Genomic DNA, 19,894 nt, shown 5'->3' on the forward strand with positions numbered 1-19,894 from the left:
ACACATAAAGGCCTGACTAAAAGAAGGAAGCTAGAGCCGTAATAAAATAAAAACATAATGCCTCTGGCCACTGGATGTCGCTGGGGCGGAGGCATGATGTGAATTAAATGATATTATATTCAAACTCTGCTTCGTGCATAGTTGACCTATTCTTTTAAAATTTGTATTAAAATGTTAATTTCCAGTATTAGCAAATGATTTTTCCCAGGGTTAGGAAACAATGCTAAAAGCAGTGCATGACTTCATGTGTTATTTTACCTTAGAAGCAATTAACTTTTTTCTTTGAACACTGGCATGGCAACACAGATCTTTATTAGTTGACAACAAAACAAGAGGCAGTGCAAAACCTTTACAAACTTAACATTTGCATATTAACTATGGATATGGTTATGTTCACTGGAGATAATAAACAAAATAGAACACAAGCTTTAAAATTAAGAACTGTAAATGACCTTGCATCATCTGTAAATCTCTTACGGCTTTATACAAAGCTTTAAACTACCTGCTGTTTGGCAACTCTGCTTTGGTGAGTTAATTTTGAGTAGTGCAATATGCTCAGTTAATTTGATAAAGCATAACTTTACTCAGGCATCAGCAGGTTGAACCGGCAACAAACTGGAGACGTAACTGAAACATATATAAAACAGAATACACAGAAATAAAAAATACCAAAATTTAAGACATGAGTTTTTTCAGTCAAACTTATTTAAAGTGACATTTCATATGTAACGCAAACTCCCAAATTCCTTCTGTGATAAAATCATTCTTGTTTAGCAGATACAAGGAGACAGGGAAGACTTTGTAAGAACATAACAAAGGAACAGATATGTACACAATTAATAGATGAATCTCATTTGAAAGCAAAACACGTAGATTCTGTACCTACGTTATGTAGCACTGAAAATGGCACTTCCTCCTATTGTTGGTACAGACACACACACAAACACACACGCATACACACGCATACACAGCTGTGACTTAATCTACAGACTTGGACTCCTCGTTGGACTTCTTCAGGATGGTGAGCAGGTTCTGCGACATGAAATACGGCCTCTCTGCTGATCCATCATTGCGCTCCATGTCCTCCACTGTGACATGCGGACAGAGGAAGATGAGGAACATTTTCCCAACAGCATGCAATGACTATCATTTACCCATGCTTGCATATATACATTGTCTATATACATTCAGCTTTGTCTTCAAGCAGTTAAAGAAACTAATCGTGTGGTTTTTGTTTAGTTAGTCTTTAAATAATATGATAGATTATTTCTGTTACCAAGATAAGATCAAGTTTATTTTGTTTTGTGAAAGCTCAGGCACTTTAACGGCCACAGTAGACTCTCAGAAACTGTTTACACAGTTGTAATTCTTATGCCAGGATTCTTGTAGTGCCATTAAGAAAAAGTCAGTCCTCTCTGATTGTGTCGGACACGTTGGTCCTGTTCAGACCTGGTATTGACGTACGTCCTGAGAGATCCAATCACACGTGGACGATGTTAAGTTCCTCTGTTCACACCTGACATTGACATGTGTCCTCAATGTGTCTCCTGTGACTGTTTGTGATCGGAGCTCACTTCCAAGCTCTATTTGCAAATGGTCACGTATGTCATTTGTGTTCATGAAGACCAAATTATGTTGTTTTAACTAATTTTATATCTACAGATGGGTGTGATGTCACTGAGAGAGAGAGAGTATGTGTGTGGAGTCAGGAGGGACTGGATGAATGAATGTGTGCAGATATGATGAAAGATTTTACCAATTTAAGGAAAGCATTAATCCCTGTGTGGTGGTCAGTGTTGAGTGGTGGTCATATTGTGGCCACAAACTCAGGAAGGACGTTAATACCAAGGTCTGAACTCAACTGCTTCCAAACACCAACTCACCTTGACACACACATATTTACCCATGACAGACCCACTATGATTATAATACAATCTCCTTTAATCAAGATTCACAGCCAATAAATATGGAATGTCAGCATTCATTGTTAGTGTAAAATCAACTTACATCGCTCACAAGGTGACAATCAAGAGATAGAGGTACAAAAGCATCCAGAGACATAAGATGTTAGTTAAGGGCATTCAGGAGGTCATGTCTACACCATGCAGCACTTCAAGAGAGCGAAAGAGAAAGAGAGAGAGAGACAGAGGATAGGGACAGAGCCAGGTAGTTATGGTCAGTAAACAACAGGGGGCGCTGGGTTCCACAGAGTCTGAGAGGTTGTGACGTCTGCGTCGTCACGGCAACGCAGCCACAGCACTTAATGCCAGTCCAAGACATACCAAGGCAAGTAGGTGGCAATACAATACATGGGATCCCGTCTTAGCGAGGATCTCTACAAGACTGAAGCCAATAAATACACCATATGCAAACGCTACTCTATATATACACAAGTTCCATAAGAAAAAAAAGATCCAATATTCATACAGTATATCAAATGTGTCTGTAAGGTTTTGGCGTGAGCTGGTTTTATTGTAAACAGTGAAAGAGATTCACCATCAGTGGAGAAGTGTTTGTTCTGACTGTACTCGTGTGACTCTGTATTGCATTCATTATCACAGGATTAAGACGACAGATATCAGTGACAGTAATCAGGCACAGGTTCAGCACTCACAATGTTCTACACATCGTCACAATATAAAAACCAACACTGTTCTAAAACCAACACAACGGAGCGTTTTTTTTTTTTTCAAGCTACAGAGATGCACTGGGCATTTTTTCACCTGCTTCACACGACCAACACAAACCTCCTCCGGCCGGACGTCAGCCCGCTCACAGAGAAAGGCCATTTGACATTTAAGCTTGTTGTATGACACACATTTATCAGGTCCATGTCACAGAGTTGAAGACAGTTCTTTCATTCTTCTTGAGGTTTACCAAGCCTCTCTCGCATCACTGCTGACTTCTACTCCTGTGGTGCAGAGGGAGGATTTCCCTCCTTAGATTCCTTCTTTTCCTCTTCCTTTCCACCAGTTTCCTCTTTCTCAGCCTCCGCAGCTGCTGGGGTCACCTCCTCCGTCTTTTCTTCCTGTTTTACCTCCTGCTTATCTGCCTCTTCCTTCACCTCCGCGACTTCTTTCTTCTCAGCCTCCTCTGCTTGATCGAGGGTCAGTTCCTCGCTCTTCTCCTCTTTCGGCTCCTCGGCGTCAGTGTTGGACTGCAGCGGTTGCTCCTCTTCTTTGTCCTGCCTCAGCACTGTCTGCTGTGTCAGTTGGATCTCTCCGTCCTGCTGTTGCTGAAGAGGCGTCTCCTCCTCCAGTTTCACCTCATCTGCAGACTTCGCGGCATCTGCCTGCTCAACGCCATCGTGATCTTCCTCCTGCCTCTCTACTTTGGAGAGGATCTCGTGCAGCTCGGGGGACATGAAGTAAGGTCTCTCAGACGAGCCATCGTTTCTTTCCAGGTCCTCACCTTTTCAGTGTGTGGGGTAATGGAGTTGTCGTGTTTGATTGGGTTAATGGAAATTAGGGGTTGAGGGGAATGAAAACATGGAATAAAGGGAATGTGTAGAAATAAAAGTAAAGTGAAATCAAAGGGGGAAACGAGACAAAGAGAAGTCAAGTCAGAAACATGGCAGGAAGAAGAAGCAGAACCAGCAGCTCAGTTTGAGACAGTTGTGTCAGTATTTGAAATCATGAAGAGTAGAGAAGATCTGCAGGAGGTTTTGCTATCAACTGAATGTAGAGTTACTCACAGAAGCAGAGGAAGAGTGTGTCCACACACATGGCGTACACACTGAAGAAGCCATGGGCGATGAGATAGGATCCCACTACCACCGTCTGGGTGAAAAAAATCACACACATAAAGACGTGTTTAAATCATAGATTGCTTTCAGAGATGCAATGAACTCCGAGAGGGGCTGTATGTGAGAACACAAATGTCCGAGTGAGAGGCTCTGTTTCTCCTGCCGGCCCCTTAGTAAATCTCCAGATAATGTCCATCTGAGCCCATGTGGGAAAACAACAGGAATTCCTCCGCAGGATTCACAGTGAGCTAGAAGGTGTGTTGATGGCGTTTTGTAACATGTGACAGACTTAAAAATTCAAAAAACTAAAAAAATAGAAACATCTCGGGATGGAAAATTTGGTCCACACACGTATATGACACAGACAAAGATGTCAAGACAGTTTTTGGTGATGAGGGCTAACGCTTGTGTTGATGTGCTGTAAACAAAAACATGTGATCTCTACAGCGGAATCCATCTGGAGAATGTCAACACCCAATTGTCCGGACATTCTCTGGAGTTTGTCTAAAAATGGCAATAAAAATTCATAGTTAACAATTTATTTTTTACCATTATTGGCACCCAGTAGTAGTTCAGAGATGGAGCTGCATCCTCTACTGCTTTGATTCTCCCAGAGAAGAAAAAGAAAGAGAAGATCCCTGCGCAGAGAAAATAATAAAGAGATGGATTTAAACTAGAAAGCCAGACAGCTATCTCTCTCCACTTGTTTAGACAAAAAATACCTTTGGTCTAAAAAAAACACATAGTCCCTTACCAACAATGCCAACAATGAGGAGCTTCCCAAGAAACAGCAGGAAGTCAGTCACTTTGTCGAGAACAGCCACTCTGAGATGAGACGGGCAGAATATGAGAGTGCATCAAATTAATCAGGCTCAGAATAGCTTCAATAGTGCACGGGTGTATAAGTAATGTTATCCCACCTGAGGATGTTTCTCATGAGAAGGAAAAAGGCATCTCGAGCTGAAGCACAGAAACTCTTCCCATAGATGGCGACCTTACGAAACAAAATCAGAAAATGTAAATCTATCCAAATGCAGCATCTTTTTCCTGGAGCTGTATCCAGAGATTGGAACTCACCATGATGTAGGCGTTTCTGTTGAGGAACTTGATACATTTCTCCAGACACCAGAAGCAGCACTTCATGCAGCTCAACATGAATTTTGCACATTTGTTCTGAGCACCTGAGGGATGAGAGACATTATGATAGAAAGTAGGAATGGGTTTACAACCACAGAATAACAGGACTGATCTATGATCAGGTCGTACTATGCACCTTTTATAACCTGTTGCGATGTATATATATGCTCTGTTACTATAAATACATCAGAGGTCACGTATAAGTTTAAAAAGACAGTGTTTGCCACTGTAACATATATAATGTATCATAACGAGTGTGTCCAGGTATATTACAATCCATATATGAAAAACAACTGCTTTAATCCCATTAATGTTTTTATACATGCATACATTGGATAGTCCGATTGAAGAATAACCGGTTTAACAAGTAAAACCTAAATGTATAAAACCATAATTATTGATGAATATATGCAATATTTATTGTGTTTATTTGTGTAATAAATGTCACTGTAAAATGTCACTATTTTCATATTCTTATATATATTCTGTTTCACATTTAATCCTTTACTTTAATGTCTCTATGCCATGTGTGTTATTCTATAGGCATTTCTGTACAATAACAATTAAGATCTCCTGAATCTCTTGAACATAGGATAGTGATAAAGATATGCAGTCAGTCAACAACCATGTTCTAAACAAGCCAGTCTCGTGATGTTAAATCTTCTGACCTTTCAACTTTTGGTCCAGATACTCCAGAAAGACCCTGATGACCTGAACCACAGACAGGATCAGAGAGCCGAAAGCCAGGGAGCCTGTGTGGTATCTACACACGAGGAGGAAACAGGGACAGAGGTGGCATCAAACACTCTTTCTCTGTGATACAGGGCAGGACATTAAATGACACCTTGAAACAACCTGACTAACAGTTACTAAACCACATAGAAACAAAGAACGCTCCCTTCAATGTTTAAACATATGTAGTAGCACTTGCTATTTTCATATTATTAGAAATCCATTGGGTTAATGCACAACTACATATATTGCACTGTACATTTATGATTACCTCCACCAAGGAGGTTCTTTTCTCACCCTTGTCAATTTGATTGCTGGTTTGTTTGGAAGCAAAATTACAAAAAAGAAAACTGATCACTCTCTAGTTTGCACATGTATATACAAATCCATCTTCAAACCTGAGGGCGCGTCCTAGTGAGGCGAAGATGGGGTAGGCAGGGATATCACCAGGCTTCTTGAAGGCCCAGTAATATGAGGCAAAGGCCCCCGCCAGAGTGACCTGGCCCAGGGCCGTCACAAAGTTGGCACACCAGAAGAACAGGAAGATGTTGTAGAACTGGAACAGGATGAGATACTTGTGGTAGAGGGTCTCTCCGCCGTAGAAGGCAAACAGACACTCTGCATCTGAACACTGAGCAGAGATATTGGAGGTGTTGAATGTCTGGGGAAAGAGATAAGGAGCACACCACAGGGTTATTGGAAGATATGCACAAGGTTCTATATCACAACAAAAATACAATTTACGTTTAGTTTCCAGACCTCTGGAGGAGCAACACAATAACACTTCCCATTATTTTTAAACATACCGACAAATAATCATAACCTCTACCATGAAAATACTCCAAATCAAACAGGCACCTGAAAAAACTGTATTATTTTAGGTATATCTCTATATACAGGACACTGAGAACTGCGGCTATGAAACAGATAATGTGGAACTCGTAAAAAGTTGTGGCCAAGGTTGTTATTCTATGTCATTATTGTGCGTACATATTTCTACAACATCCCTTTTATTCACCATAAAATACATAAATATTGTAAGAATTCTACAAGTATGACTAATATTATACAAGCAAATGCAAAACTCTGGCACTCCTACAATAAAGTACATAAAGAAAACACCTACCTTGGGGTCACAGGTCTCTAGTGCGTACTCACACTCAGAGTTGTTGAAAACTTTGTACACCTGCTCATTAGAGGTGGACAAGAAACTGTCAAAGGTGTTAAGGAGACAACAAGGGGAGGATATCGCTGACAATGTCACAATTCAGTGATCTGCACCTGTTTTTTTTAATGACACCCTGACACTTGCAGCATGGATAAAAGGCAATTAGAGCAGAAAATGTAATGTTCTTTTGATCATCTTAATGTCATCTCCTGAAAAGTGAATGGATACACAGCAGTGATGGCCCAGTAGGCGATCACCACGGCCAGGAGGGTAAAGGTCAGCAGTGGGTAGAACAGCGATGACATCACGTGCCCAACAGCTCTGAAAAAGAAAAAACAATAGTCCAAGTGTTATTTTAACAAAGAAACTGTGAAGGTGAGGTTCTCTACTGTAAGAACACAAATCAAAGTGTTGTTTGGCGTCAGCAGAACAATCTTTAAACACAATATGGAGATCAAACTTTTGTTGTGTGTTAAATAGCTGCCTGTTGACAAAACCAGCAGTCACTGAGCAACATGCATATTTCAGTCAGGAAACTTCTCATCATAACTAAACCGTTTATTGCAACAAATGCAAAATGCTCCCTGGATTAGCAACACAGCTTGCCAAACTAAACGGGAAGCCCAATGCAGTTGCGCCCTCTATACAGGAGTGAGTCCAAAGCAAGGAATTGAGTTATATTCGTGGCTGTCTGTCAGCTGACTACTGTGGAGGTGTATGATTTCTGTGTCCTGCATGAACGAACACAAAGCGTCTTTTATTTGAAGTTGTGTTTCTGGCTAGCTTCTGAATATTCTCTCTCCTTTTGAGCTCTGTTTTGGTCTCCATTGTCTCTGGAGGGACATATCTGGTTCTTTAGCTGATAAGTGATTTACTGTGTTCCCCCACCAGTTGCTAACTGCGTCTCTCTGTAGAATTCTGTTAATAAAACTAGCTTCCCCTGTGGCAGGATACAAGAATGAAGAGATCTGTGACACCGAACAATACTGTTATGGGCTGGAAAATAAAATGAGCTATAATGCATGGTAGACCTGTGGGGAACTGCAGGGTTGGGTGAAAGTTTTGTGGGGGTTTGTCTCTACAAAGCAATGGAGTCTGCCCAGAGTTTGCCTTTCACACATGCACTACACAGCCTGACGTTCTCTGCACAAATCGGTTCAACAGCATCAAATCATCTGCATTATTCAGGCGAGAGGTAGAGGAGCCGGATGCAGCAGGCAGAGGCAGGAAGTGACCTTTTAACTCCGCTGCTGAGATCACAGGATTTTCTTGCCAACACAGAGACACCGGTAACGGCTCTTATCACCACAAACTCTCCTGACATCTTTGTCTGTGTCTTCTACCTGTGTGTCACCCATAGACTGTGGTGTCACCGCTTTTTTCAGGAGAAAATTGTTTTCTTTTCGGTTTTTTTTATTTTTGCATCTGGTTCACGTCAGAAGGGTCACCAACCCACCCCCCTGGCTCAATGTGAATCCAGCCTGGGGTCCCTGCTGTGTTCACGCATCGACTTCTCTTGGATCTCCAAGGACATTATACTAGGAGGCCAGACGGAGAAAGTCTGCAGAAACTTCTAAGCGTCTCACTCGGACATTTGAGTTGAGTGCAAGTCTAAAAGCAACTCAAGAGACTCTTTTAACTTCACACAGGCAATTGATTGAGTATAGGATGGATGTAAACTGGTGAAGCATTGAAAATAGTGAGTGGGTCCTCTCACTTTTCCACCTAAACAGAAGAGAGAGATGCTGCACATTGCAAGACTTGAATAAGCGACCAACTAACACTGACCTGCTGGCCTCTTTGATGAGAGCGATGGCGATCATGATTCTCTTCCGGAGGAAGATGAGTAGCAGGATGATGATGAATTCCACAATAGCCAAGATGATCACTGCAAAACAGAGAATATAAAAGCATTAACAGGGTTCATAAGCAGTTAATGCAGAGTTGTATTACGAAGTGAAAGCATATTTGTTCTTACTGAAGGCCAGCCAAGTCTGTTTGATCTGCAGATAGACTGAGAAGTCGGTCTGCAGGCCCAGGTCACGGATGGTGACGTCTGACCCAGGCTCTCCCGTCAGACTGGCAAATTCCATATAACAGTGGAAAATACCTGAAAACATTGTAGAAATATTCCGGGGTGTATTTTTATAACAGTAAACACAAATACATCTTAAATAGAAATGTAATTATGTCACAGACTGAAGACTTACCGTAGCCAATGACAAGAATAACCAAAACAATCATGATCCAGACCATGATACCAGCCAGGAATCTCAGCAGGACGATGAAAATCAAGCTGACGACCATGGCTATCACCAGACCACTGGAGAGGATGGACACATCAGATGTTTTAACATGTTACTGTAGTCAAGACAACATCTGAGCTGGAGGTTTCAACAGTCCAGGGTTTCCTCTAGGATTTGCTGCCAATGAGCGTAGCATAAAAATTATGTAACCGTAAATCATGTATATTTAGTTTGTATACAAAGGTTTGCCCCACTTTTTTTTACACATAATTAATAAAATATTTCAGCCCTAACTGTTTGTGCTTCTGCTGCATACTCATCCTGTCTACTGACAACAAAAACAGCAAATATTTTTAAACAATTATATAATTTTTAAACAGTAATATTTTCCATTATCTTGTGTTATACTTTTGGTGTTGTACTTAACATGTTTTGTTACTGTAACCAGCAGAGAGAAGACTTACAGCAATATCCAGTGCCAAGACTGTGTGTAGTCTTCAAAGATCCTCATGGCCACCTGGCGAGCTTCAACGACCACATTCGACTTCCTGTAGAAAAGGGAATTGGAGATAAAACCAACCATCAGTGTCCAAAACCAAACCTGCCATGCGTGGAGCCCTAAACTGAAAACATGTTTTAACAGGTGCTCAGATAAAAGAAGGCCTATAGCTGAACCAATAACAAATAATACTATTCATAATTTATTAATATGGAGAGTGTGTGTGTAATATCAGTGGAAATGTAACTAGATTAAATGAAAACATTTTTAATCACAAACATCATCATCGAACGTTGTCAGGCAGACTACTTGTCATCTTGATGAGTAACATTCAGGGGTATTCCCCCGTGAGAACAACACAGATACAAACCACTGACATCAAGACCCTCCTGTCTGCAAATCACAAAGCAGGACTGAGGCAGGTAGGAGCTGTAGCAAGCACACATCAGTGTGGAGTATAACTAAAAGTACAAAGACCTTTAAATAGGATATCAAATCAGAGCAGTGAGTTATCAGGATAATGTGATGTGTTATCTGTCAGCTGACACAGTACAGTAGGATGTGGGACAAGAATGTTCAGGAAGAACCAGCTCATCTACCAATCTGAACACAGGGATTCTACAGGTCTCAACAAGTTATACGTACTTGTCAAGACAAAAGTTAATATATCAAGTATGAAAGATATGAGGGAGTCTCAGAATTGTAAGTAGAGAATAACCTGAAATATTCAAGGTTATTTCTCAAACTACAGGCAGACATCCTACAACCAGTGTGTTAATATCTGTATCGTAATTGTAACATGATGGTATCTGTGTGTCAATCAAACAGCCTTGATGTTGTTATACTATTCATTTCTTTCGTGTGAATATACTGTATATGTTGCCGCACAGTTAAAAAGACTCACTTCGAGGCCTCCAGCACATCGGTGGCATTGATACTGACGCCCTCCCCGGAATCGAAAGTGGTTTCATTGCCCACCACCACCACCCCACCTTTCATCGTTCCCAAAGCAGGAAGGCAGCGGCGCGTGACTGTGGAGGGAGGAGGAGATGATCAGAGTTTACAAAGTTCTATTTGTTCTACTTCATTAGAAACCTGCGATCACAGCAGCTTGATGTGTGGGTGAAAACTAAGCACAGAGAATATTCTCACTTACAGGCTTTGCTGGGCATCAACAGGGCTGGACACAAGCCATCCCTCAGGATCTCAGGAGGGCTCTGCAGAATGTAAAGCAGCCTTTCATGGAATCTTTTACATTTTATTACTCATATTGTATGTGTATAATGTGAATAGTCAAATTATTTACCAATTTGGCAAAGTTGACTCCTTCCTTGCAGAATTGTTTGTAGTATTCATGGTCTTCTGTGTTGCCTAACTTGGCTTTCACCAAGGTGAGATGCCTGTCAGGACAGCTCTCCACACATAACTGGACACAAATAACAACACACAGTCATGACAGTGAACATTACTTTTAGAAACCAGACCACAGTTGCAGTGACTATAAAGGATTAGCTGCTTGTTTCTAACCTGTGTGGTGGGACACTGGAACTCCAGCAGCGTCAGAGGACTGGCACATTTCAGTATGTTGAAGTAGAACAGAAGAGGCTTCTTCCTGTTGTTGGAGAAAAGTGAAAGAAAGCTGTTAGTGGAGCAACATCAGAAATAAAGTCCTGTTCTGACCTGGTATTAACAACTGTACAGAAAGATCCCATCACAAGTTCATCTGTATTAAAATGTGTCCTGAATGTGTCTCCAGTATGCCAATTAATTACGTAGGTCATTTGAATGCAAAGAAAACTATAAATTATTGTGTGGTGATGAGTGTTGATGTAGAAGCGTGAAAATACATTTAAACTGTAGCGGGTCAGTGAATGTCAGCTGAGTCGGTGGTCCTTCATTTCACCCCGGATGCATTTGTGTTCACACACCGAAAAGAATGTGGCCCTGTGTGTTCCTGTGTGTTCTGACTGATCAGATATCAACATGCATTCAGGACATATTTGGGGGCATTCAGACCTGAACTTCCAGCTGACCAGTTGTGATCAAATCCCTCAGGATGGAGGTTCATATTAGGTTGGAAATGGGGTCTAAATGTCTCTTCAGTCCCAACTGAAGGACATCACATCAATAGATATCATGTGAAGTATACAAACTGCACTCAAGCTGGTGTAATTACAGTGATGTTGCCATGTAACTTACTCCAGAGGTGTCCCAGCCTGTCCACAAAACTGCCCCCTGCTGTCTGTGGGATAGATCACTTTCCTGGGGTCACCCTGAGACCAGGCTGCACAAAGAAGAGTAAAGATTGAATTAAAACACTGAATTACATGGCAATATATACATGGAATAACACTTTTCTCGTAAAGCTCATAGCAATGCATCATGTCTTAAATATGTTAACAATTCGTATAACACACACACATACATACACACACACAGCAATCTGCAGAGCACTGTGACCTTCAATGTCAGCCCGTCAAAATAAAAACATGCTGCACAACTGCTCTCCTTCACCAAATGTCTTTGGATTGCTTTTCTTGAGCATTGATTCATTGATCAGTTATTTTATTGGAAAGCAGTGCTTGAAAAAGAGTTTAATTATACGTCAATGTACTCCTAGTTCCATTATGCTATATATACAGCATTCATTTAACTTCTATTACTATTGGGCCTATGATTCTATAACAGTAAACATTGTACCTAAAGGTGGAATTAAATAAGGAAACTGGAAACAACCTTGTACAAGACAGGCAAACAGTTTGGTGAATAAACCTTGTTGTATTAAAATAAAAGTGGTGTTACACTTTTTAATAGTGACTGGTCTTGCAAATGTATACAAATCAATTCTGCACACAATTATAAAAGAATGGTTTCTCTGCTTTTCCCTGAGGTGTCACAGTAGATATATAATACATATTAAAGTAATAAAACTCAGTCTTACCGATGATACCCACAGCAAAGTAGCCCAACAGGGCGAGGATGAAGAGAATGCAGCAGAGGACATCTGTGCAGCCCCTGAGCAGAGCAGAGGCACAATACTGTTACTCACTTCTCATACTGGAGAGAGAAAAATAGATCGTGATGAAGTCATAATAACAATTGTCTCACCTGTTGTTGATTGGTCCCTTGAAGTTTGGATCAAACTTCCTGGATTCACCTTGGGATGAAACAAAACAACAGACTTGTTATTCTTAATTGCCATAGACTGATATTTTAGAGATAAATATACTCTTGAGGAACTAGAATGGCACGGTGGTGCAGTGGTTAACACTGTCATCAAACAGCAAGATGGTTCATATTATCAGGCTACTTCCATTTTGCTTTATTTCTCTATAGTTACAACTAGACAGACATGTGTAGGAGGTTTGGCGTTTGAGGAATGAGCTCTACTGAAAGTCATTATAGTTAATTAGTTGCACTGACTTATTGCTTTAATAAAATCGACACTGTCAGTATAAGTCGATTAGTTTGTGCACATGTTTGACAGACTCCAATACAAAGACACTTACAAAGAGGCCAAATAATCCTGCACGTCTGTGATTCAGACTTTTATCTAAATCTGCACCAAACTGTTCAAACCCGTAGATCTAACCATCACAAGTATAATTTTTCATCATATGTTATAAAAAAAAAACGTCATCAAGATACATAAATGCTTCGCTCTCATATGAACTATTTAAGTGATTTATGTTTTCATTATAACTTTTAGTAAATGTTAATGAAAATGTTCCCGTTGTGGGACTAATTATCACATTTTTTAAGAAATTCTGTATTTTCAAAGAAATTGTACTTTTATCTCAACTCTTTTATTGTGTCTTATTCACTTATTGTTTTAGTGCATGCTTGTCAGTGCATGGCGCTATCTTGTTTATTCTTTTAATTGCCCTCAACCAAATTGCTTTCGGAAGACAACACAACCTACTTGGTGGAGGCAGATATTTGTACAGTGTAATGCACTCCACAGAAACTAGAGTGGGTATTGAGACCCACATGAGTACAATACATAATTGTAGGGCCCTGTATTGACAAAGACGAGACAATCTCCTGCACAATAGGATTTTTCTGCCTGACTGTCATGCCTAGCAACTGACAAAATGGCTCCCCAGCGATGGTGAGCTCCCTGTCGACATCTCGAGCCGCCATGGAAACACCTCAGAAGCAGCAGAGGAGGGAACATCAACCGAGCGAGGCTGCTCTCGGTGAGATCACCATGAGCTGTATGAGTCAACAATGAGCGTGGTATTCAGTGGCTTCTGAATCATAGTCAATAGAAATACTTTTTTAACACAGTGAAGCAACAACATTATGTCGTCAACTAACATCCTCCAGTAAGGCAACCACAGGGCCGACTTCACATCCTGTCACATCACAGTAACTGCCTTGCACAGACGTCATGACCGTTCACATGCTGAAGTGGCAGTAAGCGGTTCTTTAAATGCTACAGTTAAAGCCAAGTCCACTCACTTGTTGTTGCTGCCTACATATTGATTGCCTCACACACTTCACCCATAACTCACATACACACGATGCAGTTTCTGCCTACATTTCAAACACGGATCAAAGGCATAACACTGTATTTTTCCGTAACTAATACTAACTAACGTTACTATTACTCTTACTGTCACGGAGTCATGTCAACAACACATTCACCTTCAGCTAATGATAATAAATCTGTTACAGTACCTCGTCCATGGTATTTAGCCATTCTCTCGTTACTTCACTCAGGGACACTTTCATAGACTCCTCTCTCAGTGTGTGTTGTTGTTTCTTCCTGTATGAGGGGTTTTCTTCCTCCAACCTCTAACTCTTCACTTCCTTCTTTCAGAGAACTCTGCTGCTCACTCAGCGTACTCCCTCTCGCATTGGTCCCTGTCTAGGCTGGTTGTGTTTCGGGGGAATTGCAGTAGTGATAGGGGAATCAAACCGGCAGGGGCTTGTGGCGCCTGAGACAATCCTGCTGCCATATTTTGGAAATGTTTACACACATACACAAGACTAAAGTGTGTACATATTAAACATCTGATGACAGGGAGTGTTAGTTCCAGTGGCACCTGCATCCTAACATGTAATTTAAGGCTTTGACTCAATTCATCAAATCAAAATGATGAACTGTGTTGTATGTTTCCTTGTTTTCACAGTTTGACAGTTTGCAGCATGTAGAGCAGCTGCCCTCTCACCTCAATGCAAAACATATCTCACTCCACCAACACAGCACTGAAGACCCATAAGGGATTTTTTTATCTTATCTTATCTTACCTCATCTCATCTTGACATGGCTACTGAAAACAAAAAATACACACTACAAATCACTGCTATGCAACCCTTATAACCAATATAAAATTCATTTAAATTCACTATATTTCAAATTCAATTCAATTTTCTTCATAAAGTCACAATATATATAATCTCAAGGCAAACACTTAGACACTGTGGAGAGTAAAAACTCCCTCTTAACTTGCTCATTAATCGCCTTCTCTTGACGTTTTTCTACTCCAAGGAAGCTGTAGTTTCCAGAGTTACAACACTTTGACAAAAGATCTCCTAAAAAGTCCTTTGAATTCAAACTTCATTTCTGCAACTTCCCAAAAAGCGGACAGAGATTTCATGAAATCGTTTCATTCATTGCTAAAACAACCAGTTGATTATGATGCATTGGGTTTGTTGGCGGACAAGAGGCGACGATCTGAACTGCACATCAGAGATAAGATCGCCCTACAAGTTCTCTGCTCAGCCCACCTCCGCTGCCATGTGACTGACAAACAGCATGCATGAAATACCAACTACTGACCACATACATGAGCAGTGCCACTTCCAACCAGATTCCTAAACCTGCCGCCTGTCGGATTCTGAAAACATGAGACTGATATCAACATATAAACTGGGAAATGTGCATATTTTCTTGTGAGGAGCTAAATAGCATTAAATATAATAAAGCTGTAGCAGGGGGAAGAATATTTTCTGTCTTACTGATTAAAATGATTTATCCGATTTGTTTCTTCTCCTCCCACCAACTCACCTGCACATCCCCCCATCTGATTCAACTCCCGTTCTCTGTGTTTAAGGACCAGGTCAGACGCCACTACTCTGTCAGAACGCCATCTTACGTTGTGGTACTCACGCTTGAAACGAACCCTGCTCTAGCTTTACTCTAGTTTTTTGGAAGTCTTGCCTCCCCTGTTCCCTTCACTATTTGGTGTAGTTGTGAGTCCTGTTATTGGTTAGCACCCCTATGCTATACTCAACAAGGTAGTGTTATCATTCGCGTTTGTTTGTTGATTATCTGTTAGTAAGCAGGATAATGCAAAAACTACTGGACGGATTTCCAATTCACTTGGTTGAAGAATGGGTCATGGAAGAACCCATTACTTTTTGGTGCGGATCTAGATCATAGGTCAGATCCAGGAATATTTAACGTATATACTCCAACTTATTGTTGTTAATTGTTCAATGTGTGAATATGAACATATCTTTGATAAGCTGAAAATGAGACCATTATCTAAAATACTGTAACAGAAATCATACTTAGAACCCACTGTGTTTGAAACAGCTACTTATGACAGACATTTTAGATTTCCATATCTTTGTTAACCAAAGTTTAAACAGTTTTCTTTTTGGCCTCACTTCTCCTCTCTGCCATCGGTACATTTTATCTTTCTTTACACCGATGGGAACAAACACTGAAAGTGATTTTTCCACCAGCCTTTGATTTGTGGGACCATCTGTGTACGTGAGAGACACAGTTCCATTAGAGCTGGGCCAACATGCCCAGCTTGAACTCTTTTCCCGTTTTGTGCCACGAAACAATCTTTGACTGCGCTGAGAAGCATTATAGATCTGTACAGGCTAACAAATGTCTTGTAAATGATTGTATTTGTGAACATAATTGGCTAAATTAATGTTTTAGTGCTTCAGCGACGTAATTTTTCTTCAGTAAATAAAGAACTAAGGACCATCTTTAAAAAGGTGAACATGTTTTAGACTCTATTTCCACATTTGGATAACCTGGGCTCTCTAGGTTTACACGCCCTACCTGCACCCTACAGGGACCTTGCATTGCCAGATTTGGTTTGTAGACTTGGTTGTAGACTCTTGGTGTGTGTGTGTGTGTGCCTGTGTGTGTGCGTTACAGGGAGTGATGATGTCATGGCTGATGTGATTCCCTAATGGGCCCAGAGGGGTTATCAGATGAGCCCTTCCCCGACTACCTTAATGGGTTAGTGGCCACTGTGGTTGTTCGTGTGCGTGTGCGTGTGTGTGTGTGTGTGTGTGTGCCTGTGTGCGTGCACAGATTGTACATGCATGGAGCAGGTTTAGTCTCCTGTGCTCTTATTCCTGACCAGTCTAACTTTCTATATAGGAAATGTAGATGAAGGCAATTAATATGGTATTGCTACAATCTCAGCAAATATTACATAATCTACTGGTCTACTTCTGTATCAAGTGGCTGCCAGCTGCTTCAAACTCCTCCTTGAATGCTACCAATGAGGTCATTGGCCTAGATAGTGTTAAAAGACAAAGAGGAAAGACATTAAAGTCTCGTTTGATGAGCTAAATACATAAAAACTGACAACCGCTGGCTCAGATCACATTCTCTGCTGGATGAAACAGCAACAGTGGGTCTTATTCTCCCAAAGCAACAGCCTTGATCCAGACGACAAGCAGTCATTGTGAAACACTTAGCAGTGGTGTCGTTGTGCGTGCACGTGTGGATTGTGTGTGGTAATGCATCGGAGCGATTTCCAGCTTAATATTGACTGGAAGTCTTCTGACTGTGTCTGCTGGGTGGGAAGAGCAGGCAAGGCTGAACACAGTCCAGACGGTGCAGGCTGCAGCCTGCCTGCATGCATGCACACTGGCAGAGACAGAGGGAAATGGAGTAGCAACAGTTGTGGGAAAACTCTCGGCTCACAGGTCAAACTCTGCTGTAATAAACTACTGTTTAAGGCTACTGGTGAGCTGCAATCTTTATTGTGTGTTCCTATTGGTGGATCCTGTTTAAAGGGCTGTGGTCTTTGACCTTTTAGCTATAATGGGGGAGGAGGAGTAAAGGAAAAAGTGCTGTTTACGTGGTAACAGGAAATCAACAAGGAAATTGTCCTCAGTGGGAGCTCTATGGATGGACAGAAGAGGATGTGTACGTAACATTGTGGGTGTGGGCTGCAGGGAGCATCTGACATTGTGAAAGATGGAATAACTCCAAAGTCAGACAGTATTAATGATGTGTTCCTAATGAAATACCAGTGTGAGGATTGTGGCTATCATTTCATTAAGAATGCCTATAGGCCGTCCTTGCATGTGACAACACTGACAGGGGGAATTAAGCCTTAAAATAACACTGGATACAGACTTCATGACTAAGCAGTGCATATGGACCACAACCCAGCCCAGAGATAAGCTCCACAGCAGGCTGACACCAGGGTTGGTGGTGGAAATGTTCATGTGTATATGACACATATAACAATCGGCAGTGAGTCATGTGTTTGGCTGGGAAGGAGGATGGCTCCTCCATAATATATGAGCAAAAGCAATTCAAATATGGGAAGTGCCTCTCTGTTTGAGTGTGTGTTTCTGTGAAGGAAACAGAAATATGTTCAATTATAAAACACCAAATGGGTTTTGAGCCAAGAGAAAAAGACGGTAAATGAAAAATAGCTGTTATCCTCCTCTGTGTTAGTTGTTGTTCTTCTGCAGTGCAAAGTACATGTAGTATACTTTGAACCCGCCTATTTCAGTAGGATAATTGACAACCTACTTTTCTGAGCTTTATAGTTTAAAATACAGGCTGTTGAAATGGGGTACACTAGCTTTCTGTCATAAACCTATTGCCTCCATTCACTGTTTACGGTTAAGTGAAATATTAAAGATTAGATTAATAGACGTTTTCTGAGATTCTAGGTGTGGCCTCCGGTGAAAAACAAGCCGCCCGTGGTGGATGAGGATGCCTCCCGATCTGCACAGGAGCCATGAGGTCCACACCCATCCATCCACTGCAGTCATTGTTTCCATTGCTTCAAAACAGAGAGCCGGGAGAAAAACGCGGAGACATGGGAGACGTCTTACCGTATTTACCGTCCGGCTTCTTCTCGTCCAGCTCCATTCTCACTGTTCACGCCTCAGACAGGACAGTTACCATGGAAATGTGAGGGAAAGACCATCAGTAACAGTTCAGAGAGAGAGGGAGAGAGAGAGAGAGAGAGAGAGAGAGAGAGAGAGAGAGAGAGATAGAGAGAGAGGGGGGGGGGGGGGACAGAGAGAGAGCAAACCAAGCGGAGGCAGGGCGCATTCCTGGATAACGGAAAGAGGACACAGCCAATCAGAGAGCGGAGTTTAGTGAGTGACAGCTGCCACAGCCAATCACGCAGCGCCTTAGCGTGACAAAAGCGGTTTTTTGGCTGTCGCTTAAATGGAATGTGTTGAGTGTGTGTTTGTGAAGAACCTGGTTGTACCTAAACATTTAATAAAAAAAATATTCATTATAAATTGAGATAGTTGATTTATTTAGTCGAATATTTATTTATTTATTTAAGAGGAAATAATAGTCCACATTTGCACCATCAGTGGAGGAGTATAACAAAGTACTCAACTACACTCAAGAATCGTCATTACTTCTCCTAAGTGTTCCGGGCAGATTCATACAAACCCTCCAGGGGAATATTACACTATCTACTCAACTATTTGGACAGTGTTTTTACGGTGTTTGAAAATCTCATCTGTAAATAGATTATTTTGCACACAAAGCATATTCAGCTCTACATTAAACCATAATACACAAACAATGTAATAACATGTGACAAAAACCATTATAATTTTGAATATACTGCTGTTTAAAATAATAAAGACTTTAATCATGGGAGAAAAATATCCCAGAGTAATCTATGCATGTCTACTGTCTGAAAATACAATTAGATGATATGATGCTCAGCTCAAACTACAGCAACTTTTTGGTGCACAAAAAAAAAATCATAAACGAAACCAAAAACAAATTCAATAACATTCTTAAAAAAAACACTGAAAGGCAAATTAGGAGAGACTTCCTGTTTCCTTAAATATAACATTACACTACATTACATTTCATTTAGCTGATGCTTTTATCCAAAGCGACTTACAATAAGTGCATTCAACCCCGAGGGTACAAACCAAGAACAACAAGAATAAAGAAAGTACAATTTCTTCAAAAATAAAGCAAAACTACAAAATGCTATAAGTAAGTGCCATTTAAGTGCTACTTAATTGTTAGTTTCAAAAATTGTAAGTCATTTTTTTTTTTTTTTTTTATTCAAGGTATAGTCGAAAGAGGTATGTTTTTAGTTTGCGGCGGAAGATGTGTAAACTTTCTGATGTCCGGATGTCGATTGGGAGCTTATTCC

General features: G+C 40.8%; 1 protein-coding gene across 3 annotated transcripts; it reads right to left on the reverse strand.

Annotated features, from left to right (window-relative positions):
• Positions 1–302: 302 nt before the first annotated feature.
• slc44a2 (solute carrier family 44 member 2 (CTL2 blood group)) lies at positions 303–18,692 on the reverse strand. 3 transcript variants are annotated; one of them, XM_061086758.1, is made up of 22 exons: positions 18,588–18,692; positions 12,636–12,684; positions 12,469–12,542; positions 11,727–11,811; positions 11,055–11,139; positions 10,834–10,953; positions 10,684–10,744; positions 10,432–10,558; positions 9,493–9,576; positions 8,993–9,105; positions 8,761–8,892; positions 8,571–8,670; positions 7,011–7,103; positions 6,741–6,825; positions 6,013–6,275; positions 5,551–5,645; positions 4,823–4,926; positions 4,666–4,739; positions 4,500–4,570; positions 4,295–4,383; positions 3,695–3,779; positions 303–1,088 (listed from the first exon to the last, which is right to left on the reverse strand). In XM_061086758.1, the coding sequence occupies exons 1-22, from the start codon at positions 18,622–18,624 to the stop codon at positions 979–981; spliced, it is 2,136 nt and encodes a 711-aa protein (XP_060942741.1). In that variant the 5' UTR covers positions 18,625–18,692; the 3' UTR covers positions 303–978. The 3 variants fall into 3 exon arrangements, with proteins under 3 accessions (XP_060942741.1, XP_060942748.1, XP_060942755.1); XM_061086765.1 differs by lacking the exon at positions 18,588–18,692 and adding an exon at positions 14,211–14,303; XM_061086772.1 differs by lacking the exon at positions 303–1,088 and adding an exon at positions 1,931–3,411.
• Positions 18,693–19,894: the final 1,202 nt, after the last annotated feature.

This window comes from Limanda limanda, chromosome 2, assembly GCF_963576545.1.
Source record: "Limanda limanda chromosome 2, fLimLim1.1, whole genome shotgun sequence".
In the NCBI taxonomy this organism is placed as follows: domain Eukaryota; kingdom Metazoa; phylum Chordata; class Actinopteri; order Pleuronectiformes; family Pleuronectidae; genus Limanda; species Limanda limanda.